This window comes from Microplitis demolitor, chromosome 5 (assembly GCF_026212275.2).
Source record: "Microplitis demolitor isolate Queensland-Clemson2020A chromosome 5, iyMicDemo2.1a, whole genome shotgun sequence".
NCBI lineage: Eukaryota > Metazoa > Arthropoda > Insecta > Hymenoptera > Braconidae > Microplitis > Microplitis demolitor.
The window spans coordinates 20,388,469-20,414,348 of NC_068549.1; the positions used below are offsets into that span (position 1 = coordinate 20,388,469).

At 29.7% G+C, this 25,880-nt stretch overlaps 1 protein-coding gene and 1 non-coding gene across 6 annotated transcripts in view; one reads left to right on the forward strand and one right to left on the reverse strand.

Moving 5' to 3' along the window:
• Positions 1–24,548, forward strand: part of LOC103579449 (A disintegrin and metalloproteinase with thrombospondin motifs gon-1) — a 122,444-nt gene extending 97,896 nt beyond the window's left edge. For 2 of the 5 annotated variants that reach the window (XM_053739038.1, XM_053739039.1), the window contains exons 6-28: positions 2,558–2,774; positions 3,934–4,180; positions 8,374–8,588; positions 9,881–10,033; positions 10,259–10,408; positions 10,921–11,072; positions 11,684–12,023; positions 12,095–12,183; positions 12,262–12,612; positions 12,753–12,919; positions 13,177–13,427; positions 13,512–13,893; positions 13,985–14,146; positions 14,309–14,446; positions 14,517–14,648; positions 14,844–15,014; positions 16,028–16,306; positions 16,521–16,715; positions 20,383–20,571; positions 20,897–21,222; positions 21,412–21,548; positions 21,630–21,823; positions 22,306–24,546. In XM_053739038.1, coding sequence (XP_053595013.1) covers positions 2,558–2,774; positions 3,934–4,180; positions 8,374–8,588; positions 9,881–10,033; positions 10,259–10,408; positions 10,921–11,072; positions 11,684–12,023; positions 12,095–12,183; positions 12,262–12,612; positions 12,753–12,919; positions 13,177–13,427; positions 13,512–13,893; positions 13,985–14,146; positions 14,309–14,446; positions 14,517–14,648; positions 14,844–15,014; positions 16,028–16,306; positions 16,521–16,715; positions 20,383–20,571; positions 20,897–21,222; positions 21,412–21,548; positions 21,630–21,823; positions 22,306–22,395 — 4,727 coding nt within the window. In that variant the 3' untranslated portion in view covers positions 22,396–24,546. Of the gene's footprint in view, positions 1–2,557; positions 2,775–3,933; positions 4,181–8,373; positions 8,589–9,880; positions 10,034–10,258; positions 10,409–10,920; positions 11,073–11,683; positions 12,024–12,094; positions 12,184–12,261; positions 12,613–12,752; positions 12,920–13,176; positions 13,428–13,511; positions 13,894–13,984; positions 14,147–14,308; positions 14,447–14,516; positions 14,649–14,843; positions 15,015–16,027; positions 16,307–16,520; positions 16,716–20,382; positions 20,572–20,896; positions 21,223–21,411; positions 21,549–21,629; positions 21,824–22,305 lie in introns of all 5 variants that reach the window. The other 3 variants (XM_053739035.1, XM_053739036.1, XM_053739037.1) reach the window with 2 other exon arrangements.
• Positions 15,508–15,579, reverse strand: Trnae-uuc (transfer RNA glutamic acid (anticodon UUC)). The gene has a single exon. It is a non-coding gene; the product is annotated as a tRNA-Glu (tRNA).
• Positions 24,549–25,880: the final 1,332 nt, after the last annotated feature.

Genomic DNA, 25,880 nt, shown 5'->3' on the forward strand with positions numbered 1-25,880 from the left:
CATTTTTAAAATTATATAATTTATAGAAAAAAAAACTATGCTATAAATACTGAGAGAATTTTTTGAGTTCAATTATAAATAGTTTATAATACTAAAAAAAAATTTGACAGCTGAAAGATATGAGATTAAAAATATATCTTTTGTTGAGCTAATGGACCTGTTGATATCTCGACGGAACATCAGTGATATATCTTTTGTTGAGACTTTTAACTCGATTATTGATGCACTTATATACTTAATATTCATAAATATATGTCATACTCATAACCGATTATAATCAAATCTACTGAACAATATTTTATTAAACAGATCTAAACACATTCTTACGATTTTTACCCCCCCCCCCCCTCTACTGTACATTATAAAATGACAAATATATTGCCACAAATATATAGTTAAATATATAAAAAATATATATAAGCATAAAGAGAACTTAAAAACTAACCTCGAAATTTTTCAAAAATTTCAATTACAGTTTTTAATTAGATATTAATTGAAAAAAAATATTTTAATAATTAATTACCAAACATTCACTCGCAAATTAATTAAAAAAAATTTAATAATAGTAATTGAGCCCATATTTAATAAATAAATGACAACTGAAAACTTGAAGTGACAGCTAAATTTAATGTCCACAGTAACCGAGCATTGTTATTTAAAATAATAAAATAGACATGAAGTACTCTTAAAAGCAAGCATAATAATTGAAATTAGAATGATAAAAGGCGCTCCTAAAGTATCCGCCTACATCTCATTGAAATACCTTTTTTTTTTTTATTTTTTTTTTTGTACTTGAATCCCAGAGTTATCGCATTGCGCGTTGTATTTATTTTTTAAATTTTTATTTTGCTGAACAACCACCTGGCAAAGCGGATGTCTACAACACGGAGCTAAAGCGTACGCGGATAATACAACGTAGAAGTAAATAAAAATAAAAATACGGATACAATGAAGAGAAAAACTATTGGAAGGATAATCGACCAGAGATGCTTCTGCCGTACGAGTATTGAGTTCGAGTAGTATAGACTAAGTAGATACTTGTTTGTTAAAGTTTTAACTCGAGGTTTTCTTTCTGATGCTATAAAACAATCCCATCAGAATCTTAAGCGGTATAATTGTAGCTATTATGAGAATAATGAGACGATTAAAATTTTATTATTATTATTTTTTTTTTTTTTACGACCTACCGCAATGAAATAAATTATTGGACTTTTGTTTGCTAGTATAATTTTTAAGTAATTGATTTATTTATAGATATTTTTGAAATTCGCGTCAATATTTTAAAAAAAATTAGTGGAATCATTAAACGCGGAGCTACACAGAAAAAAAGGATTTCGAGGCGAAAAAATTTTGACTTACCTCAAGGAAATTTTTACCTGCCCTAAGAAATTTTTCGCATTATAAATTAAAATACTAAATTCCTTGGGTCGCGAAAAACTTCTAGTCCCAAAAAAACTTTTTTTTCACTTGATAATAAAAGTCGCATTTTTTCGCTATTAGATGTATGAGTAAAACGGATAATAATAGTATGAGGGAATGGATAATGTGATAATTTGATGTAGATATCTAATGGTAGTCACACGGGGGCGATAAATATTTTTAAAAAAGATAATATTGGTAAAGAGAAAGAGCAGTCGATTATCCCACTTACAGGTGATTTGTATAATTTAAAATGTGTCCTACAAACATGATCAGGTGTTATATGCTGATAGCCGTGTATACAAGACAATTTGTTGCTTCATCTCACACTCAATCCAACGAGTTTTAGTTAAATTACAACTCTCGGCTAAAGTTAACATCCACGTACATGGGACATTATTGTCGCGTAGGAGGAATTGGTAAAAGTATTCAGAAGTTTACAAGGACGTTTTAACACTAGATATTATATGTCCAAATATATTTATATAGCCACGCTTAGTCATTCGTGTACAAAATATCAGCAACAAAAAACCCCAAATAAATTTCAATTTATCTGAAGACTGGAACGTTTTTTGTATAGATGCTATTTTGTCAGCCGAATACTGCAGCCATCTTTCAGCTGTCAAATTACATAAATTTTTTTTTTCATTTTGCGCGAAAAAAATTCCTTGCGATACATGACATTCTCTGTTTTTCTTGTCAACTTTTTGCTGTCAATTTTCCGAGGGAAAGGCCATCGTGCTTTGAAAAAATTTTTTTTAATGACAAAATTATCATAAATATGTTTAAGAAAATAAAAAAAAACTTGTACGATGTTCAAAATCAAAAAAAAAAAAAAAATGAAAAGCTTAGGGGGATCGTCATGCCATGGTCTTCTATTTCCATATATATAAATACTATTAAATATTTTTAATGTTCATTGATTGCTGTCAATGTGTCAAGTAGCTTATTGATAGTTATTTTGATTTATCACCATTACACAGAGTCATTGACTTAACGTATTTAAATAATCTGTACACTATAGTTATTAAATTGTCATCATTTAGAAGGAATAAGTTTTATTGCAATGAAAAATGATAATGTGTATCAATTAAATATAATTAGTATAGAATGTAATTACTGATTATTAATGTTTCAGATTATGACCAAGAGGAGGCCCCGACGCCCCTGATAGACGATAGTCCCAGTGGTAAAATTTATGTCGGAGATCGTAGACGTGAAAGACGCTCACTGTCTGAAAAAAATTTCATTGATTACTATCCAATTAGAGATAACGAAGAAGAGAGCTTTCGCAGATTAAAAGAGTTTACGCGACATGAGAAAAAATACTCAAACCAAAACCAATTGTATGATAGGTAAGATTTTTATCATTCAAAATTTTTTTCCAAACCCGTCGCAAAACTTTCACTCGTTTGCCAATTTTTTAAAAATTCATAGAATAAAAAATAATAAAACTAAAATTATGTCATCCATTTTTATAAAATAAAATTTAAAAACATAAAAAAGTTTGATATATTGGTCCTATAAATTTTTTTTCCCACTATAAAATTCAACTTTTTATTTATAATTAAACATGAAAATAAACTTTCTTATTTTAATAATAATTTTTAACTATTATACAAATTTTATTAACCTATTAATTTTATTATATTTAATTTTATAGTCTTTATATTTGCACAATATATATATATATACATATATACGCATATTTATACACACACATATATATTTATAATACCATAGACATAACAATGTTGTTCAACTCGTTAAATTCCCAACAACAAAATATATATGTATATATATATATATATATATATATATATATATATATATATATATATATATATATATATCAACAACACAAGTCATACATACATTTTATAAATTATTTATTCACATAAATGCATTAATAGTATAATCATCGATATGCATATATGTACATATATAAATATTTTCGCGGGTGGTCGATTTTAAAAATGTCATGTCCACATGTCCATTTGATAAAAACCATTGAAGCGTGTACATTTAATATATATATATATATAAATATATAAGGATAATTTATCAGAGCAACCACTCACAAGTCAACTGAGTCAACTTATTGGTACGTTAGATATAGGCGCCAAGGGATTTTATTTAACTTTAGAATAATATTAACTTACTTTTTCGCACTATATGTATGTATATATTTATATATATTTAACCGCACCCATATAAAACATGACTCTCTCGCGATGACAGTTTAAGATTATTCGTAAGAGATTTAATTCGCTATAGTACACAAGAAATAATAAATATTTTACTGTTAAAAATTAAAGACCACGTGATTTTATCGGGCCCCAATATATAATGAATGACAATGACATACAATGGATAGCGTTATTTGAAATAGACAAAGTAAATAAAATGCAACTATTGCAATCGCGCGTTATTTTGTGATTGTGATCATTGGAGTGATTTATTAGTTTTTGATGCTGGTTTACGGCTAATTAATGAGAGGGTTCATTGTTCCAGGTATAAAAAAAATAGAGAGGATGAAGATGACGAGGACGAGGAACAGGAAGACTTTGAAGATGAAGAAGAGATGAGGGAAAGGTACGGCGATAATAGCAGAGATTCGACGGACATGTTCGCGAGCTGGAGATCAAGGCGCGCACTTCCGAGGGAGTATTTCATCGAGATCATGGTGGTCGCTGATGACAAAATGGTCGAATATCATGGCAGTAACCTCGTTGAATACATTTTCGTACTTATGAGCACGGTAAGTATTATATATTATAATATTGATAAATATATGTCCTAGAAAATTCGACTCTACTCTCTGCGTCACGATTTTTCAATGTTTAATTAACGTCACACGACACGCTTCATCAATTGCACATATAGTGCATTTGCATGTTCGACCGATTAGCAAATTTATGTATAATATATTCTTAGATTTTTTTTTTTTTATTCATAGAAGTTCTATTGTTTGACTCAACGTCATGGGAAAAATTTCTTGCCTTCACTTTTTATTAATTTTGTCTTTCTGCAAATTTTTTTTGCTATTGTCGAGCAAATTTGTGTTATTTGGAAATTTTTAATGGATCTACAGTTTAATACTTTAAATATATTGCCAAGTATTAAAAAAAAAAAAGTTAATAACATTCCAGGTAAAAAAAAATTTCAAACTAAAAAATTGATTTCTCAGCCGAAAAACGGCCCAGGTAGTCAATGCAAGGCCGAAAATTATCTGGGTCAAAATTTGGACAATAATGAAGCTTAAGAATGGCCGAAAACTTGAAAACTTTCTGTTCTATAGTAAATTGCTTAAAATTTGAAAAATTTTTAAAGTTCTATTACTCTCTAAATATGAATTGGTGAAAATAAGTGAATATTCACTAATTCCAAGTGCAGACCGAACCACTAATTTCAAAAAGTGGTTCGATTGGCACTCAGAATTAGTGAATATTCACTTATTTCACTTATTCATGTTTAGAGAGTATTTTATAAAATAAAAAAAAAATTTCTATTGCTGAAAATAGATTAACTCAATTTATTGCCCGATTTCGGGCTTTTCCAACAAAATTTACGACTTAGGTGTGATTTCGGCCAAAGTTAAACTTCTTTGAATGAATTTCTATGGTTTAGGCGTGATTTCGGTCATATATTTTTACTTTGGTAGCGCAAGAAAAATTAATAGACTTAAAATATTTTGAATAATTACCGTCGAAAAATTACAAACGATATATAAAAATGAAATAAATATATAATTTTGTGATTGAATATTATATAATCAAAATATTAGCTTATATATCGAGGTCATTACCATGATATCAAAGACCCACGCGAACGAGTTTAAATGTCTTTGAACAGTTACAACCACCAGACAACCAGACGCTCACTCTCATCTTACCAACATATATATTATAAGTAACATATATACATATTTAAGTATCGAGAGTGATAATGTTATGTTTCAAGTGCATTTACACTCAGATGATTCAATCAACTTCCTCTTAAATAAAAAAAAAGTAATCTAAATCGGCAATACATCTTTTTAAAAGCATTAAATATAAACACATGCCTATATCTGCCTTGAAGGTTTCTTTTTTGTTTAATTTGTAATTTGTTTCTAAAGACAGACATTCGATAATGCAATAATGTACGACGGTGTGAAAAAAATTGTCGATACTTGTTAGGACATTATATTTTATAGATACTTGAACACGATATCCAATACGACAGATCGATACTGCCGATAAGCTGATGTCAGGTGTTATATCTAAGTGTGAGAAAGAACTAGATCGATTGTAGATCACACGTTTCATTTGTCGTTTCTCCATTTATAATTTATTTGGCAACACGTCCACTAAAGACCGAGTTAACAAATAAAGTAAAGGAAAAAAAATATGTGTATTACAAAAAGGCGAGTTGTCATTTTTAATCGATCGCTGATTTTTATTTTATTTATGAACAAGATTTTTTTATGGATAACCCAGATTACTATTTATGGCGACAGAGTTAATTTTTTTTTTATTAGGTTTTTCATAAATAAGGAGAAAAATTTCCTTTATGGTAAAATTTTTTTATTTATCTAATTAATTTTATTATCTTTTTAATTACTAATGCGTGGAAAAAATTTATGATCCAAGGATCGATAATTTTTTTTTTTTTTAAATTAGGTCGAACTAGATTAGAAAATATTTGTATGTTAGAGGTCATCTGGGATTAGCGAGGCTGCGTTTCGGTTTTTTACCCCTACTATCAAGGCGCAATGCCTTAGGTATCAAATTTGGATAGTGGGGGTAAAATCGAAAATATCTGAAAAGCAAAATTTCGCTAAAGCAAAACTATAGTCGGAACATAGAGGTTAGAATTTTGCCTTACAACACTATTTAGATTTGCGCATGCGAAGAATATCTTTTTTAGAATATTCTAATAGTAGATTATTTTTGAGCCTGTCTCTAAAAAAATTAAAATAATCACAACAATAATAGAGGTTTTAAAAAAAAAATATATAAATAAAGTAAAGTAAAAATTTTGATTAATGTCCATGAATTCTTGTATAGTAATATCGATCTCTTCCTGATCCGACCGGTTTTCATAGCCGATAATAATAACTATGTTAATTCTGACCGAATTGTTCGGTAAAGAAAATGCCCTGACAGAAAATATAAGATAATTTAAAAAATAATAATTTTGAACCCGTTACCGTTCGTATGTATAATGTATGATGTATATATGTCACACGAAATTTTTTTCACCTTAACGCCCTTTTTAACTGGATTGTAATTGACTGATTTGTAATATCGTGTTCTCAGTACATATAAACATTTATTATTCATTCAATATATATATGTATGTATATGTATATGTATATGTATGTATATGTATAGAAGGACATACATGTATAAATATAAGTATAAGGATAAATTTATAATACAGGTTGTGGCATATTGCAACATAATCAGTAGTTAATATTGAGGGTTAACGTCATCATGATCTCTCTCATGATCATGATCGTCTGCACGTGCCTGAAAATTCAAACTGCAATCAGGAGACACGCTCATCAACTATATAACTACCTACTTAACCACCATATATATTTATAAACCATTAAAATAAATATGAAAATAATAAACATTATCTTTAATAAAATTAACTCATTTATTTTTATTAATTTATATTTTTATTTTTTATGCAAACAATTTTTTTTTCATGATAAAAATTAAATAGTAATTTTTTTTAATGGAAAAAAACACAATATTTAAACAGAAATTTTTTGATTTTTACACCCGAAATTAGTAAGCTTGTAATTTCGATAATTAGGATTTTAAAAAAACTTGTAGACAGAAAAAATTTAAAAATAGGGTGTTTAAGGAGTAACGGTAACCGATTTTCAAATCAATTTAATTTATGGACAAACACTGGAAACCTAAAGTACAGTCTTTAACGTTTTTTAATACCTTAACAAAGGGCTAGAAATTTCGTATTTTCAAAAATTCTAATTCGTCTCTGAGAAAATTTTTTTTAAATTATCATTTACTCTACGAGTGCAACAAAAATAGTCCCGTTTATTTTTCTGAGTGAGAAAAAGGTTCGGTAATGTATCCCCTTAAGAACTAAAACTTATAATTTTTTTTTAGTCGGATGTGTGTAAGAACCTATGGCTTATGTGCACAGATAATGAAATATTTTTTTTTAAAATATTAAATTGTTAAAATTTATGTAATTGACTTACACCCTTGGATATCAGCTTACATTTAACGATTTTTAAATTTATAGTTAAAAAAAAAAAAAAAAAAAATTGAAATGTTATTTTTATGGTTGTAATAAATAATGCTTTTAAATAATGTGAAGATGCGAAGAAGAATGTGATGAATGCTAAATTGTAGTACATATTAATAATAAGAATAATGAAAATAAAGCAAATAAAGACGTAGAGAATAAAAAAATAACAGATGTGTGTAAAGTGCGGTTAATTCGTTCCGAGGATTTTAAAAAAATATTATATGAGCGGTAAGATGAGAAAGGACACGCAAAACACGAAACTAATTAAGATCGTGATGCACATTGTTTATGCATGTATAAGATCCAGGTTTTCTTTTTTTTTTTTTTTTTTTTTTTTTTATATTCGTTCATTTTTTCGCATTTAAACTTTCGTTCTTTTTTTTCAACACAGGTTTTTATCTCGTTATTTACTACCGTTGTAAATATTAAATTAATTATTTAATCTGCGAGATATATCCATATATATTTTATTATCAACATAACAATTTGTTCGAATTGATACTAAAATTTACGCCAAAATGATTACAAGCAACAAAATTTTTAAACTCAATATCAAATTTATCAAAAAAAACCAAACATTGATATTTAATTACGCAGGCTCTAAAAATTGAAACGATTTCTCGCCGATTTTCAGAATTCAGATCCTAATAAATCATAATAAAAAAAAAAACTCTGTTTTAGGTATCGAGAATTTACAAGGATCCATCAATAGGAAATCCAATAAGTATTTCGCTAACAAAAATAGTGAAAACGAATGAATTATTTGGCACTAAACACAGCGGCACTGACGGAATCGCTGCTGCGGAAATGCTCAAGAGATTTTGCTACTGGCAGAAACATAATAACCCGGATGAGCCATCGCCCGAGCATCACGACGCGGCGCTTCTTCTAACGAGGTCGGTGCACACTTTTATATAAATAATATCTAGAGATAAAAATAAATATAATGAGAGCGACAATTTCACATTGATTTAGATCCTATATCTTTATATGTAGTTATGATCAAAGACGAGTTTATATCTTATGGAAAAATACGCTTACTGTTGACTATGACAAACTATATATATATATATATATATGTATATGTATATACATATATATATAGTGTACGCAATTACTATAGACATTCAATAAACGTCAAATCATTACCAGTAAATTTATTATGTACATGAATAATCAATTCTACTTGGAATTCGTTTTGCTAATGATAATAATAATAAAATATATATGCAATTAACCCTTTAATTTTTTCTTAGCTGAAGAGTACACGTTATCCTTGGGTTGATAAAAAAACTTGTAAATCAAATTTTATTGTTTTTACGAGTTGTTACATTGGAAATTAATTAATATTACAGTACGATTTGTTTATAAGAAAAATTTCTGTCTCACTTGTACTTGTAAAGGAAATTTGAATTTATGTAAAAGTGGGCAGAGCTTCCGAAATCGACCGTAACCAGACTATACTCTATACTCTATTATTAATTTTTTAAAATCATTAATAGAAAACTGAATTTACTGGGAGTTAATTTTAACAGTTTTATAGAATCATGAATCCTATCGAATCATTGAATTTTATATATATTGCTTTCTCTAAAATTTTTAATTGTACTGCCTGCAAAAATTCAAATGGCAGCTGATAATTTGATCCTAAATACGTAAACGGACTCCTCTATAAAATTTTCTTTACCTAGTATGCCTGAAATTATACTTCCATTAATACGACCGGTTAAAACACTAATGTACTAGTATATTAACCTGGGAACATCTAAAAGCGATTATTGACCCACATCTATTCCTGCATTTTCATAATTCGGGCATATCATTCCTACATATATACACCAATTTCCCTTACTCGAAATTATTAAAAATCAAAATCACTTACTACCTAAAAAATTCATAATATTCAGAGTTAATATCACCATTTCCCACGTTATCATTAAATATACAAGCATTTAAGAAAGTCAGCTCGCAAGAATTAAGTCAATGGTTATAATTAATGCTACCATATTTCCCACCTCCGATTCGCGGTGATTTCCCCACGGATTGAGTGGCTTAATTTATGAATATTTAAATACTACTGCTAAGAACCAGAAAATAGTTAGATCCTTGACTCTACGTTACCGGTTTACCCACAGAATTATCCGACTTATATTAAAATCCATAATAACAAACCAAATCCATTTAACAGAGAAAATTTATGCCACAATCCGGGACAAAGACGTTGTGACACGTTGGGTCTAGCAGAGTTGGGTAGGATGTGCTCACCAGGATCTTCATGTGCAATCGTCCAGGATAACGGTCTGGCTGCAGCCTTCACAATCGCCCACGAGCTTGGTCATGTGTAAGATAAACCCATTCAATTAATGCCACCATTTTATATCCGATTCCATTAAAATATAACGTCTGAAATCATCTAAGACATTCCCTGTAAAAATTGGGAGTGAATTCGGAGTGATTACGGATTTCATTTAAATCTGTATTCAATCCATATTTAAGCTGCGTTCACTCCTAAAATTTTTTGCAGTGCATTTAATATTAATGTCAAGTAATTAAAAATTTATTACAGCTTCAATATGCCCCATGACGACGACACGCGTTGCGCGAAATTCCGTAATCGCTCGCGTGTCCACAAAGTAATGTCTCGAATGCTGGACGACAACACATTTCCTTGGGAATGGTCCAAGTGTTCAAGGCACTACGTCACCGAGTTTCTAGAGTAAGTAATATAAATTTATATTTTCTTCATTTCGTTACATTACATTACATTACTTCTTTTTCTTATTGTTTTAAATCTAAAGATAGAGTGTAGAATATATTTAAAGACTAGACAAATCATGCCGCACTTCCGGGTGAAATCGTGTCATTTGCTTTGCATTTGGTTTTAATTTATATCCCTTCGCGAACGACAATACTATTTATTTGCAAAACGTGTTAATATATTTTTATATTTATATTAACAACCCGTTTATATGACGAACCTAAAAAAAGTTAACAATCAACCGAAACAATGGAATCGAAATGTTGCATTTAAGCGGTTTTTTTTTTTTTAAGAAATCCGGTTTATCAAGTAACAGAACATACAGAAGCAGCTGTAAGTTTATTTAATTTCGAATTTATATCACGCGTGCCAGTGCCCCAGTGTGCCAAGATTTTTTACAAGACCAAAGAAACCAAAAAGCAAAAGCAATATACAAACTTTAGACAATAAAAAGAGTGATTTTATTTCAGAGCGGGCTACGCAAACTGTCTGCTTGATGAGCCCAGAGATATGATAAGATCCGATGCGGGTCGACTACCTGGTGAAGATTACTCCGAAAACAAACAATGCGAGCTTGTTTTCGGCCCAGGTTCGAAAATATGTCCTCACATCGAGATTGATGGTAAGTTATTGTCATTAGGATTTACTTTTTTCGGTTTTATTAACGACTTTACTAGCCCGGAATGACACATTTTAAGAAGAATGGATTTTATTTTTATACTTTTAACGATTGTGGGAGTGGTAACATGCATTCAGCATTAGTTGATAAATTAAATGATAATAGACGTTTTTAAAATGAATAATTGTGGGGTCGGCAAGGGTTTTTATCCTTTCGGTGATTAAATACGAGATTACTGAATTTAGATTTATAGATACTTGGAATCAGTTTAGTTCAGTCGGATTTCTCAGACTATGGGTCTAAGTAGGATTTAAAAAGTAAGTCAGAAAAATTTTATGGGACAGTCACTTCATTTTCGAAAAGTTGTCTAATCGAAGGAAAATTTCCGTATCCAGATCGAGATATTATGATTTTAGGTTAGAAACCTTATAAAACAGATTAACTTTTCTGGCAACGAGTAAGCCATTGTCGAGAATTATCAAGTTGTAATGTTAATTGTGTGGGTTGAAAGCAACCTTGAGTAGACTTGATTGCATGAATAGGCTTAGGATTAGGATATATGTAGCTTAAGGAACAAGATAAACTTAGCCCATGGTTGGTTACCGGCCAGGCAGTGTGCAAGAGACTGTGGTGCACCGCACCATCCTGGAACCATCAGCCCCAGTGTCACACCCAGCACATGCCCTGGGCAGACGGAACTCCTTGTGCATTTGGGATGTGGTGTCATCGTGGTGAATGTGTTTCCAAGCGCGATTTGATACCAATAGATGGTCAATGGGGCGAATGGGGCCGTTACGGGGAGTGTTCAAGGACCTGCGGTGGCGGAATAAAAGCCAAGCGCCGTGAGTGCAACAACCCGTCTCCCCAGAACGGTGGGAACTATTGCGTTGGCGAGCATGTTAAGTACCGTAGCTGCGGGACCAAAGAATGTCTTCCCGATTCTCCAGATTTTCGGTAATCAATCTACATTTTTTACCAAATCCTTAGTTTCCTCAACTAATTCCTTAAATCTGATGGGTTTTCAGTGAAGAACAATGCGCAATGTGGAACAACAACAATCATAATGTACAGAGTTTATCACGTGACGTTAAATGGCACGCTAAATATATTAAAAGTATGTACATGCTGTCTTTTTCTTAGAATAGTTAATAGGAGTCTTAAGATTGTTGAATAATGGGTTGTGTTAATGCAGTTCCGCAAGAAGATCGTTGCAAACTATACTGCCAGGTTGAAAGTAATCAGTATTACATGCTAAAAGACAAAGTGATAGATGGTACACCCTGCGGACCCGACACCTTTCATATTTGCGTTAACGGGCATTGCAAACAAGCGGGATGCGATCATGTTCTCAACTCTACGGCCGAATTGGACACATGCGGAGTTTGTCGTGGTGATAATTCCACTTGTCAGCGAATCACGGGTGCTTACAATTCCAGTGGAGTCTACGGATACAGGAAAGTCACTAAAATTCCAGCTGGAAGCAGCTATATTGATATACGGCAACTTGGATGGGGAGGCCTACACAACGACAGCAACTATCTTGGTAAATTGATTGATTGATGTTTTAAATAATGATTGATTGTTTAGTGAGATGTCTGATGTCTGGTGTCTGAAGCCTAGTCTGCGACGGCAGATGGGTTTTTCTTGGATGGGTAGTGATAAAAAATTATTGTTTTATGACAGCTTTGAGGCTTGGCGAAGACGGAGAGTATATTCTTAATGGAAACTACATGGTGATGCACAAGAAAGTTATTGTTCTTCCTGGTATCGCTATTGAGTACAGCGGACCTGGGACTGTGGTCGAACGATTGAATAGTTCAAGGCCCATTGGGGTTGATTTGATACTCGAGGTAAGTGGAAATTTTTTTTTTGTTGGATATTAATTTATTATAGCTCATTTCCTTTAAAATAACGTTTTCGTAAAAAACTAAGACGATGAATAATTTGAAAATTTCAATAATAGTTTAATGAATATCACTATTTTCGATTACAAAATTTGAAAATTTTTTTTTCCATATAATAACAATCGCTTGAACTTCTTTAACGCTAATACATATATTTATGTGTAAATGTAAACCCGGTTACCCATAAAAAATTTTATTTGAAGATTCTATCAGTCGGTGACATAGTGCCACCTCAAATAACATATGAGTACACAGTACCAAAGAGAATACTTGGTAGTTATACTTGGATTTTAAGTGACTGGTCATCATGCAGCCACATGTGCAAGGGTAATAAGCAGCGTCGCGCGGAATGCCGCAGTACTGAACATAAAGACGTCGTGTCTGATGATTATTGCCGTCGTGAAGAACGGCCTCAGGAAGAGTCTCAATTATGTAATACCCATTGCATACTTCAGTAAGTGACTCTAAAAACTGTCTATCAAGCTACCCCACATCCTGTATAAAAATAACCACAGTATGGTGAATATCATAATTTCAGATGGCAATTGACACCAAAATCTGAGTGCTCGAAACATTGCGGGCCGGGCACACAGATGGTATCAAGTCGCTGTGTTCAAGTTATTTTAAATTCTCCAAATCAATCACCTAGACCACTACCGCCTTACGCGTGTGCTCATTTGGATCGTCCGAGTGATCAGCGGCCTTGTGTTGGCCCTTGTGATGACGTCCGCTGGTCTTACAGTGACTGGGGCGCATGCAGCGCTACTTGTGGTGGCGGTGTTCAAATTCGTACTGCCAATTGCATTGATTCTAATGGAAATCAAGTACCGGAAAATAAATGCAATGCGTCGGAAAAAATTTTGAAACGTTTCTGTAATTCTGAGCCCTGTCCTCAATGGAGTTTCGGTGAATGGTCACCAGTAAGTTTAAAAAAAAAAATTTTAATTTAAAGAAGTGCTATTTCTTGTATTTTTTTTTTTTTTTCTAATCTTTGTTACGATAATTCTTCAGTGCTCAACATCGTGTGGTATAGGCAATCGTTTGCGTTCATACTGGTGTCAGGTTGAAAACCGCATTGTAAATGAAATATACTGCAATGATTTACCGTCAGCGGTATCAGAAATATGTAACGCCGGACCATGTCATCACTGGTCTACGGGTGAATGGAGTTCAGTAAGTTTTTTGTCCGACTCTTGTTAGATAAATGAAAAAATAGTAAATAAATTATCTAATGAAAATGGATACTATATTATTGATTCAATGCACGCTCGATCGATCGACCTGAATTGAAAAACCATTGAATTACTTATCATCATTATTATTTTTACTATCTAGTGCTCGGTCACGTGCGGCGAAGGAACTCGCAGAAGAAAAGTCGCATGCATGAATGCCGATGGTACTTCTAGTGACTCTTGTGCTGCATCTGAAGAACCAGAAAGCTTTCAAACTTGTTCACGTGATCCTTGTCCCACTGTACGTATAATATCATGATTTATGTATAAGGAATATTTATAATGTCTTTATTTATTAATTAATAATTTAGGCAAGCTCGCCACCTACCATTTATAATTCTGACCCGACTCAGAGCGAATCATTAGATCAAGAAAACGAAATAGACAGCAACCGTATTCCTATTTATCCTATTTATGTTTGGAGAACTGGAACATTTGGCGAAGTAAGATGTAGATGTAATAATTTAGTTTTATTAAAGTAACAGTGTTTGCTTTGAATATTTTTTATTTCTTCTGGTTATCTATTTTTATAAGAGCAACTTAAAATTATATAGACAAAATAGTTATAAAACCGTAAGCTAATTGAGGTGGATTTAAATATAATTTGTGTTTGCCAATAATTTAAATCAATTTCCTAGTGCTCAAGATCATGCAACGGTGGTTTCAAAAATAGAATAGTACAGTGTAGTTCACCAGACACTCATACATCTGCTCCGGATGATTACTGCGATATTAATCTGCGTCCGGCAAGCAGGATGCCGTGTAATCGTCATGCATGTCCACTTTGGAATACCGGACATTGGAGTCAGGTTAGAATAATCTTATCTTTTTTAAATATTATTCTGTTTCTAATACTAACTCCATCTTCACTTCTCAATTTCCTTAATGATATAAAAGTATATTTAAAAAATAATGTATTGAAAAAATCTCCAAACCTGTTTAGATGATTTTCAGTCTTTTTAACTATTTTTTTACCATTGTGGGGACCAATCCATTGGTGCTATCGCACCAATCCATCGATCGAGAGAGAGCTTCTATATCCACGAGATTATCAATTGTCTAATCAAAAATATTTGTTAACAAATTTTATATAATAATTAAAATTCACTTGGGTGAAGACAAAGTATGATAACCCTTACACTATACCGGAACAAATACAAAGTCTTTTCTAGATTTATGTATTTGTTAAAATTAAAAAAAAAATCCAAATTCCACAACATTATTAATTATTTATTTAAAAATGTTTGTTAATCAATTTTTAACAAATATTATAACGAAAAAAAAAAAAAAAAAAAATAATCCTTCCGGTACCGGGAATCGAACCCGGGTCGCCTGGGTGAAAACCAGGAATGATAACCCCTACACTATACCGGAGATATTGTAAAGTGACTGTATTTGTCTATTTCTTTCAAAAGTATATACAGTTGTCTAAATTTATCATTTTAATTAAAACATATACTATGTACTTTTATAGAATTTAAATTTTAATCGAATTTCGCCTACTTTTTTTGAGAGACATAAAATTTTTAAAATGAAAAAATTAACTTCCATAAATTCTTTCTCTTATAACTTTTGAATAAAACGACTCAGCTTGATTGCGTAAAAAAAAATGTTCAAGCTGATATGCTAAGATTCCAAGCTAATTTATTAGTTTTTATTTTATAATAATTTTACCGATTAAACGGTGATTAAAAAAATTATAAAATTATTTTTTAGAAACCCCATTCCATTATGGCTGCCAGATGGCACACATATTTTTGTTTGTATCTCTACTTATATTTAAATACGGAATTAATATTATAAAATTTTATGTTAATAACAGTGTGACGCTGATTGCGGTGAAGGTTACCAACATCGACAAGTTCGTTGCCAAAGTCCACGTGGTGAAATAGTACCCGATCGAGAATGTAATACTATCGATAAACCTAAACACGTTAAAAAATGTCGGAATGATTTAGATTGCGTGACCAATAATCACCATAATCATCATAATCATAATAATAATGGCAAGAATAATAATAACAATAATTACAATAATAACAATAATAATAGCAATTCAAAAGGGCAATCACGCAGATGGCGAGTCTCTAATTGGACTCCAGTAAGTACTTTGAAACTTTTAAATAAACTTAATTATAAAATAATCATTTGACAAAGTAAAGCGTGACCGATATAATTTTTAAGTTTCGTAAGAAACTTAACATCAAAAGAAAAATTAAAGCAAATAGGAGTGATTTTATATGTACACTAAGTACATAAAGGAAGGAATTGATAAAAGAGCAGTTAGGGTTTATAGGGTAAAAAATATTTTACAGTGTTCAAAGTCATGCGGAGGTGGAATAAAAGAAAGGAGAGTCGATTGTATAATAAGGTGGTTAAATGGAGATATGAAGGAACAAAAGGTTAATGATGAGGAGTGTACGAGATTCGGTTTTAATAAACCAAAAACACAGAGACCGTGTCAGAGGATACCATGTGACTTTACTTGGAAGGAGGGTAGCTGGTCTGAGGTAGTACTGACTGCCCCATAAGAAAATTTTATACAACAATCACTGGTCGTTACAGTTGCACTTGGCTTTACTTGGGAATTTATTAATTTAATTATTATTTTACTATTTAATAATATTTGTTAGCTGGTGATTTATGTGGGCTGTGGGAGCGGTAGTAGATGGGAGTTGTGCATGATTTATATTTTTTATTATTCAGTAGATGTTACATTGTCTTGTATATATCCTGTAGTTATTTTCTCTCTATTTAAATTCATCATTCTCTCAATCTCTTTGTCTTCGTCTATGTCAGCTCGATAATTTATTTCTTGATTCTAATCCGTGATGTTTCAGGCGATTGAGATCTGATCAGTTCGCGGATAATGATATCATTATTTCATTACCATTGCTATTATTTTTTTTTTTTATAGGTAATCATACGTTAGCAAACGATTTATCGCATTTATCCTGTTTCTTTTCAGCCATTAAAAATAAATGGTGATTTTTACAATAAAATAGAATATTATCATGCATTTATTTAATTATTTTTAATGATAAAAAATTTTATATTCACGCAGTATATTTCTTAGAACAGTTGAATTAATTTTTTCTACCTCACTTTTTTCTGATTAAGAGCTTTTGAAAATTGCAAGCGAGATCAAGATTAATTTACAAAAATCTTAAAATCGTGTGATTATCGACAGTTTCAGATTTCTAAACAGTATAATCCCTTCTAGGTTTTTTTAATTCTAGTTCGATTTCGATTTAGTTTCATAGGGTTTCGATCTAAACAGATTTACTTCAATTGTAATCTAATGTTTACAATGGGATTGCCTCAAAATTTTAAATAACAGTAGACATTTATTTTTTATATGTTAGCTTTATTAAAATAATTAATTGGTTATGCAGCAAACAAAAGACATAGCGAAATTTCGATCTTCAAATTTTCGTAACTGAAAATAAAACGAATAAAATTTTATAATTGTCATTTTTACTAAAAATAAATAATTTCGAATTTCAAGTGAGAAGTTTTTTAAATTTCAAACGCAACCTTAACTTTGATAATTTATTTAGCTCATGTTTACAGACGAGAACTTAGTTATCAATTAATCCACCGACATCGTAAATAAAATTTCTGAATTCCTCGTTTTTAACAAGAAAATTTCATTAATATTAATACTATCTACGAAAAGTGATATTCGAAGACTATAAAAAAATACTTAACCTAAAAACTCTCGTATCTTAGATAATTTATCAATTACCGAATTAATTGAATGAATAATTATAATGCTTGTGGCGATTTTTATTGTGGGCAGATAAAAATGGTATTTTAACATCAATTTTGGGAATAATTGGTAACAGGAATAAATAAATAATAAATATTAATGAAAATAACTTTAATATACATTCTCATTTATATCAAAATAATAAACACAGATATCACAATATAAAATAACAAATATTTCCATTTGTACACATAATAAATAATATAATAAAACATCAATTATCACAGTAAATATATATTTATATATATAACCATTGTAAAATTCTTATCGCAGTTATTTTGATTTCCATAATAATTAAAAAAAAACAATTTTTACAAAAAAACAGTATTGTTATTGTGTAATTATTTTCTTCGAAGACCTGCGTATTTACACGGCTTTATCTTTTTTATACTTCTCTCAATGCTTCATATATATATAATTATATACAAAAGTGTATAAATATATAAATATGTATAGATATTAATTAATCAAGAGATTAATTAAACGTAAAACGACTCAGAGATCTTTGTATTAAATATTTTCTAAATGAAAAATAATAAACAAATCATTTTAAATACTGAAGTTTAATTGCGCGTAATATTTTTACATCTATAAATATAAGTATTGTATAAATTATATTATAGTATTTTTTTTTCTTTACGTATCATAAATATAGAACGCGTAATAAATTCATTGCCCCCCTGGTGGTACCGAATTACGGTAAATTACAATACTTTCGGGTAATATATGGCAGAAATACGGTATTTTTACCGCAGAAAGCTGAAGTATTTTACCGTAAAGTTAAAGTATTACACTGTAAAAATGTTGAAGTATATGGTGCTTACGGTAAAAAACGTAAATTACCGCAAACTGCGACATTTTTACCATACCCGAAAGTAAATTACCATATATTACAATAAATAACCGCAGCGTGCGGTAAATTTACCGAGGAAAATTCACATTTTACAATAAATTGCGGGAATTTACCATACTTTGGATCCACCAGGGTGACTATGGTCATTAAAATTAATAATAATGATAATAACAATAAATAATAATAATAAAAAAAAATAATAATGATAATAATAATCACCGTGTGAATATGAAATAATCTGTCATAAACCATTGATTATTAATAAATTATTAATGATAATTCCATCGTTTTCTTGTATAATAATTGTATTGTTGGTATTGTGTATGTATATATATGCATACGTATACATATATATATATATATATATATATATATATATATATATATATATATATATATATATATGTGAATATTTTTTTTTGTTTTGTCGGCTTTTTACCCGTTTTCTTAATTTATTACACTTATATTTATTTTTCTGATTAAATTATCATCAATTAGATGATTACATGATAATTGAACAGTATTTATGTATTAATTGAATGTAATAAAGTAGATAAATGTATTATTGTTATTTATGTGTAATAAGTAAAAGATAAATTATGATAATAGTACCATTATGGTTATTATTTGAAAAAAGATGGAATTGTTAAGTTCATTGTGATTTAATAAGGAATTAGCATGTGCATGCTCATAAATATTGTATTTTATGTAAAAGACAATAGAGAAACACTCGGTTTGTTTGAAATAAACAAATCAATATCTTAATTGGAATAATAATTATGATGAGAAGGTAAAACGGAATTTATTCAACAATAAGTGCCACTACAAATTATTAGTTCGGAATAAATAATAATAGTAGTTTTGTAATACACTATTTTTGCTGTGGTTATTTATCCCGTTCATTTATTATTCGAAGTTTATCGTGGTCATATTTTCCTGGTTATTTATTTCAGTTATTCTAACTAACGGTTGTATAGTTTGAATATTTCAAAATATGTTAAATTACAATTTTCTATATATTTATGAATATAAGAGGTCTTTGAATAATTTAAACTTAAAAATTATTCAGGTTCAGTCAAATTGAAAATTAATTTTAGATTTGAAAAATTCGTTAGTTTTCGAAGTATTCGTTAATTTTGGAATTATGAAAAGAATTCGAATCCAAACCAACTTTTCAGATTTGACTCAAAAAATGCCTAAATTTACGAATAGGAAAATTGAAAAATACTTGAAATTTTTGAAGAGGCTTTTTTTAGCATAAAATTCAATAAATTTTTTTTTCGAGAAAATGCTAAAATTTTCCGATCGCACAAAAATTTCGAATGAGAATTTCTCATTTTTAAATCATTGATTTGCTTCTTTTAGACTCTAACCTATAAATCAAGTGCGTGATGGACCCCCGTCAAAAAAACATCAGTAAAAAAATATACTTTCTCTATTGTCTTATAAAATGGGATAATTTATTTCTCTAAACCAAAAATAAAAATCTAAATAATGATTAAGGGGAAAAAAAAATTTTAACTTAATAATAAATTTACAATTTTATTTAAAGTGTTCAGCAGATTGTGGCGACGGAATACAAAGACGTGCAGTATCATGTCATCGTATTAATCGTTACGGTTGGATAGATCCATCGCCAGCAGACGGTTGTCCTTTAGATAAAAAACCTAAAAGTGAACAGCATTGTAAATTACAAGAGTGTGACGATAAATATTATTGGACTGCTGGTTCATGGAGAAAAGTACGTTTATAAAATATTTATTAACACCCTTATTAATAAACAGATTAATCAAAAAAATAGTTAGTTAATTGATCAATTCTTGTACTCAGTAAATTAGGAAGTAAATTAACAGCAATTAATTTATTAATGGGATCGAATAAAATTACAAAGAGGCCAAATGGACACCCCGGGGTAGTTTGGGTCACAGAAAATTATCAAAAAAATTGAATACCGAAATTAGACAAAAATATAACTGGAAGTAAAAAAAAGCCACTGAAAATTTTTTTCTTAGTCCCATTCTGCCCCTCCTTTGAGGTCCTTATTAATGAATAAAAATAAATTACAGTGTAGTCATCCATGCGGTAGAAAAGGTCGTCAAATACGTCGATTATTTTGTCACGACAGAACAGGCAAACGTGTAGCAAGATATAATTGTCCAATTGAATTCAAGCCCCAGAGAAAACGTAAATGTAATCAGCGTCGTTGTGGCCCTCTGACATGCCTCGAAGCACAGCGACGTCTTAAATCAACCAAAGACGGCGAATACACCTTACTTATTGGTGGTAAAAATATGTCCATTTTTTGTCATCACATGGCAACCAATGAACCGAGAGAATATCTCACGTTACCGGCCGGCGATAGAGAAAATTACGCCGAAATTTATGATAAAAGGTATTGCCGAAATTAATATATGATGTATATTTTATATTACAGTGCGAACTGCAAAAAATCCAGTCATTAGACTCCGTCACTCTGAGTTACGAAGTAAAAAAAAAAGTTACTCCTACATGAACAATGAAAATTTTTTGCTGTATATTGAATCAATTAATCGATTAATCAATTAAATTTATTTATTAATAGACTAAATGATCCAAACACTTGTCCGTTTGATGGCCAACGGAACGATAGTTGTGATTGTTTCGATGATCGCGGCACAGTTTCTGGTAGAACGATGTTCAAACGAGTGAGGATCGATGTCGCAAAACTTATTATTATAGGTGATTATAATATATTTTTTTTTTTTTTGTAATTTTTAATTAATAATTGCTGATTAATCATATGAAATTTTGGTTAAAAAGCAAACGATTACACATTTTCCTGGACGAAAGGAGCAAAGAGAGTTGAATACGGCAAAGCTGGTGATTGTTACAGTCGACAGGATTGTCCGCAAGGAAGGTTTAGTATAAATTTAAGCGGCACGGCGCTTAAATTGGCTAGTGAGGTTACATGGAAGCCAGAAAAGTCACGTGCACATCTTGCCATTAATAGAATTGTAATTATACATTTTTTATTATTATTTACTGCCCAGTACCCTAAATCCAAAAAAAGATTACAAGAAAACTAAAATTGATATATTTTTTAAAAAATAAAATTTTGCATATCTCGAACGCGAAGATTTTTTTATCCAAATTACTTTGCTTTTATTCAAATTAAATCGCAGTCAACTTGACATCATTTTGATTGTAGATTTCCGTCGACTTTATGTGAAATAAATAAAACTACCCTAATAGTCAAGTTGGTAGCAAAAATTGGCATCCTCACAAGTTGACAATTAGATGTCAATTTTCTGAGGCTGTTGCGGTAGATTGTTGTCAACTTTCTAGAAAGTTGGTAACAATTTGTAGTAAACAGTGACAACAGCTGGAAGTTGTCAACAAGTTGATGTCAACTTAACTGCAATTAATTGACACCAACTTTCTGATCAGAATTTATTGCTATCAGGATAAAATTAAAATAAAAAATTATATTTTACAGACGGACCAGAGAATACTAGGTAAATGTGGCGGATACTGCGGTTTCTGTTCACCCGCAATGGATATAAAACTAGATATATCTCCGTCTTAGTTACAGTCGATAAAAAAATAAATTCTTGTTATAAAACAAACTAAATAAATTTTCTTAAAATAAACAAACAAATAAATAAATCACCGACTGATCGGCTTGCCATCGTTACAACGCAAGTCCATTTGCCCGAAGATCTTAATAATAATTTATAATTACAACCACAACAATATTCTAAATAATTGTTGTCAATTATCCATCAGATCTTCATACTTTAGTATTAATAACTTATTAATTTAATTCAATACAATACTTAATAACTATTAATCCGTAATTAAAACGTATTAATACTATTTATAATTAATTAATTACTATTCTTTTTTTTTTTTTACTATAAGTCGAGTTCCCGATACTTAAGAGTTTTTTTTATAAAAATAAATCATCAATAAGCTCTCTAATTTTTTAAACATATTATTAAATAATGATAATAATACATATTATTATTATTAGTTATATATTAATGAACTCACTGCCATATTTACACATGCGTGCCTTAATTATTTTTTTATATTACACGCAGTAAAAAAAAAAAAAAAAGAAAAAATATTTAGTAAATTTATTATTATTTACATATTAGTAATGGTATTAATAGTTAAATAATTGTCGACAAAAAGTGGTAACTATAATGAAGTTATCTCATTTATTTTTATTTTCCGCGGGTTACTCTGGCAAATTCGAATTACGTAAATACCGTAATTTAACGTATTTTACGTTATTTGAAAATAATAAGAAAAAAGCACACCTTGTGGTAAAATACGATATTTTTGGGACAATGCCCGGAATTTTACTGCTGCAATATTCTACTTCAAAATTACTGTATTTTACCGCAAAAATACGGTATTTTAGGGCTAGAGTACGGTATTTAACTGCCAAAGTACGGTATTATAACCGTAATTTGCGGTATTTAAAAAAATTACAGCATTTTGCAATACACGCACGGCATTCTACGGCAAGAATGTGGTATTTGTACCGTATTTTATGGTATTCGGAAGAATTTTGGGGTAAAGTACGGTAATTAACTACACGGACACGGTATTTTTTACCGCAATTTACGGAATTCATACGGTCATATGGTATTTACTGCAAAATTACGGTATTTTAGGGCTAGAGTACGGTATTTAACTGCCAAAGTACGGTATCATAGCCGTAATTTGCGGTATTTAGAAAAATTACAGCATTTTGCAGTACACACACGGTATTCTACGGCAAGAATATGGTATTTGCACCGTATTTTATGGTATTCGGAAGAATTTTGGGGTAAAGTACGGTAATTAACTACACAAGCACGGTATTTTTTACCGCAATTTACGGCATTCATACGGGCATATGATATTTACTGCAAAATTACGTTTTTTTTACGGCATAAGAATGGTATTTTTACCATAAATTACTGCAACAGTTTCGAATACTGTAATTTGGATCTGCCAGGGTAATAAAAAACGTTACTATAATAAAAAATAAATTTTGAAAAAAAAAAAAAAAAAATTATAATAGTGTCCCAATTTAAATATTTTTTAACCGAAAAATAACGAGCGTACTTCTAAATAATTACCAAAAAAATGTACCTAATTGATCGTAGAACAATTGAGCTAAAGGTTAACTTTAAAAAAAAGGTAATTAAGACGAAAATTGAAATAGTAATAATATTATTGTTATTATCTTTGAGAAGCACACGTGTGGTTAAATTATAAGTCATAGGCAGTAATCACACGTCAGAAAATAATAACAATAATAATAAATACAACAGCAATAACTATAACTATAATTACAAATATTGACGTTTGTATGAACAATTAACTATAATAATAATAATGATTTTTTACCGACTTATATATTCGACACGAGTGATATTAATTATCTGGAGGAAAAAAATTCTTATCTCTAATGTCAATTTGTTTTATTTTTCCGCTGAAAAAAAAAAAAAGATAAAAAAAAACAAACTATTATCCTGTATACCGAATATAATATTTAATAAAATATCTAATGTTATGATTTATACAATTTAATAATAATATTACTGTTATTATTTTAAAATATAAGAGTATTTAATACGTCTATAATATAAATTCAAAATTTTTTACTTGCAAGTCTGACTAGTGGTTTATTAACAAACTTTGTAATTTAAATTTATTTAAGCCTTTACTTTTGTATCGTATATTATTTTATGTGTTGTAATATTACGTTGCTAAATTTATGAATGAATAATAATATGATTTATAGGTATAGGCATAAGTATATACACATATATAAACAATTAGATTAATAATGTGTATTAATAATGAAAATGCAATACGTACTGTAATAACAAATTTGAATTTTTTTAAATGTAAATGTAAATGTAAAACATTTTCTAAATATATATGAATATATTTAACTCATTATTTAATTTTTTTTTTTTTAATTAGTTCCTTTTTTTAACCTGATCCCACCGGCCGATAAAACGGCCTCCTTAATACAAAGTAGTCATATTTAAATTACACTGCACTATTTTATTTTATAAATTTACCCCCCCCCCACACCCTTTTTGCCTTCTAATTTTTATTATTACTTATTTGATTTCAACAGGATACAATCCTTGATACAAATTCGCAATAGACAATATGTAGACATATAGTAAATTAACATGAAATATCATTTTTATTTTTGAAGTAACATTTAAAATACAAAGAGTTTGTTTGCAAGATTCGAATTACAGTATACAGAATTTAAGTCGGGTCTCATCATAAAACCAATCATTTAAATACTTTGCTCTGAAATCATTGAATACAGTTAACTGATTAAACAACTGAATTCAAAATTTAAATTTTTCTATTCTGTCGAATTCTGCAAAACAGATTTCAACTGAATTGAAAATTTGAATTTGAATTAAACAGAAGAAAACCCTTTTAAAAATTTCAAATTTAGTTTAACTCAGATTCAAAACCAGAAATCGGAGATTTATTTTCGAATTAATCAGAATTTAACTGAATAGAATTATTTAAATTTGTTTTAATTTGGACAAACTCTGGTTTTCTTGCCGAAGTAGACAGAACTAATTTTTAAATTAAGTACCGATTAACAGAATCTATCTGAATTAAATAGAATTAAAAATCTAATTCTGTTCAATTCGATCGAATTCAGTTGTTTAATCAGGGTTACCCTTTACTTTAAAAACAAATTTCTAACTGCGCGGTTTTACCCCAAGTCCTTCAGGTCGCTCTAAATCTTTCAATAAAATTTTATAAAAATATCATAGCAAGAAATACTATTTTATATAAATTTTATCATGTTCCATTGCAAGGTCTTGTATATTTATAAATACCGTCAGCTACGTCATTAAACTGGTTTAGGGGATAAAGGGGAATTTTTTGAAAAATTTCGGCTTCTTACTGCCGTGGGTTTAATTTTATTCTCCACGACCCGTTATCAGCCTATTTTCTTTATAAGATTTTAAAGGTTATGTTTACGTTTTGCTAATACGTGGCTCCCGATTTTTTAGATGTTCATGT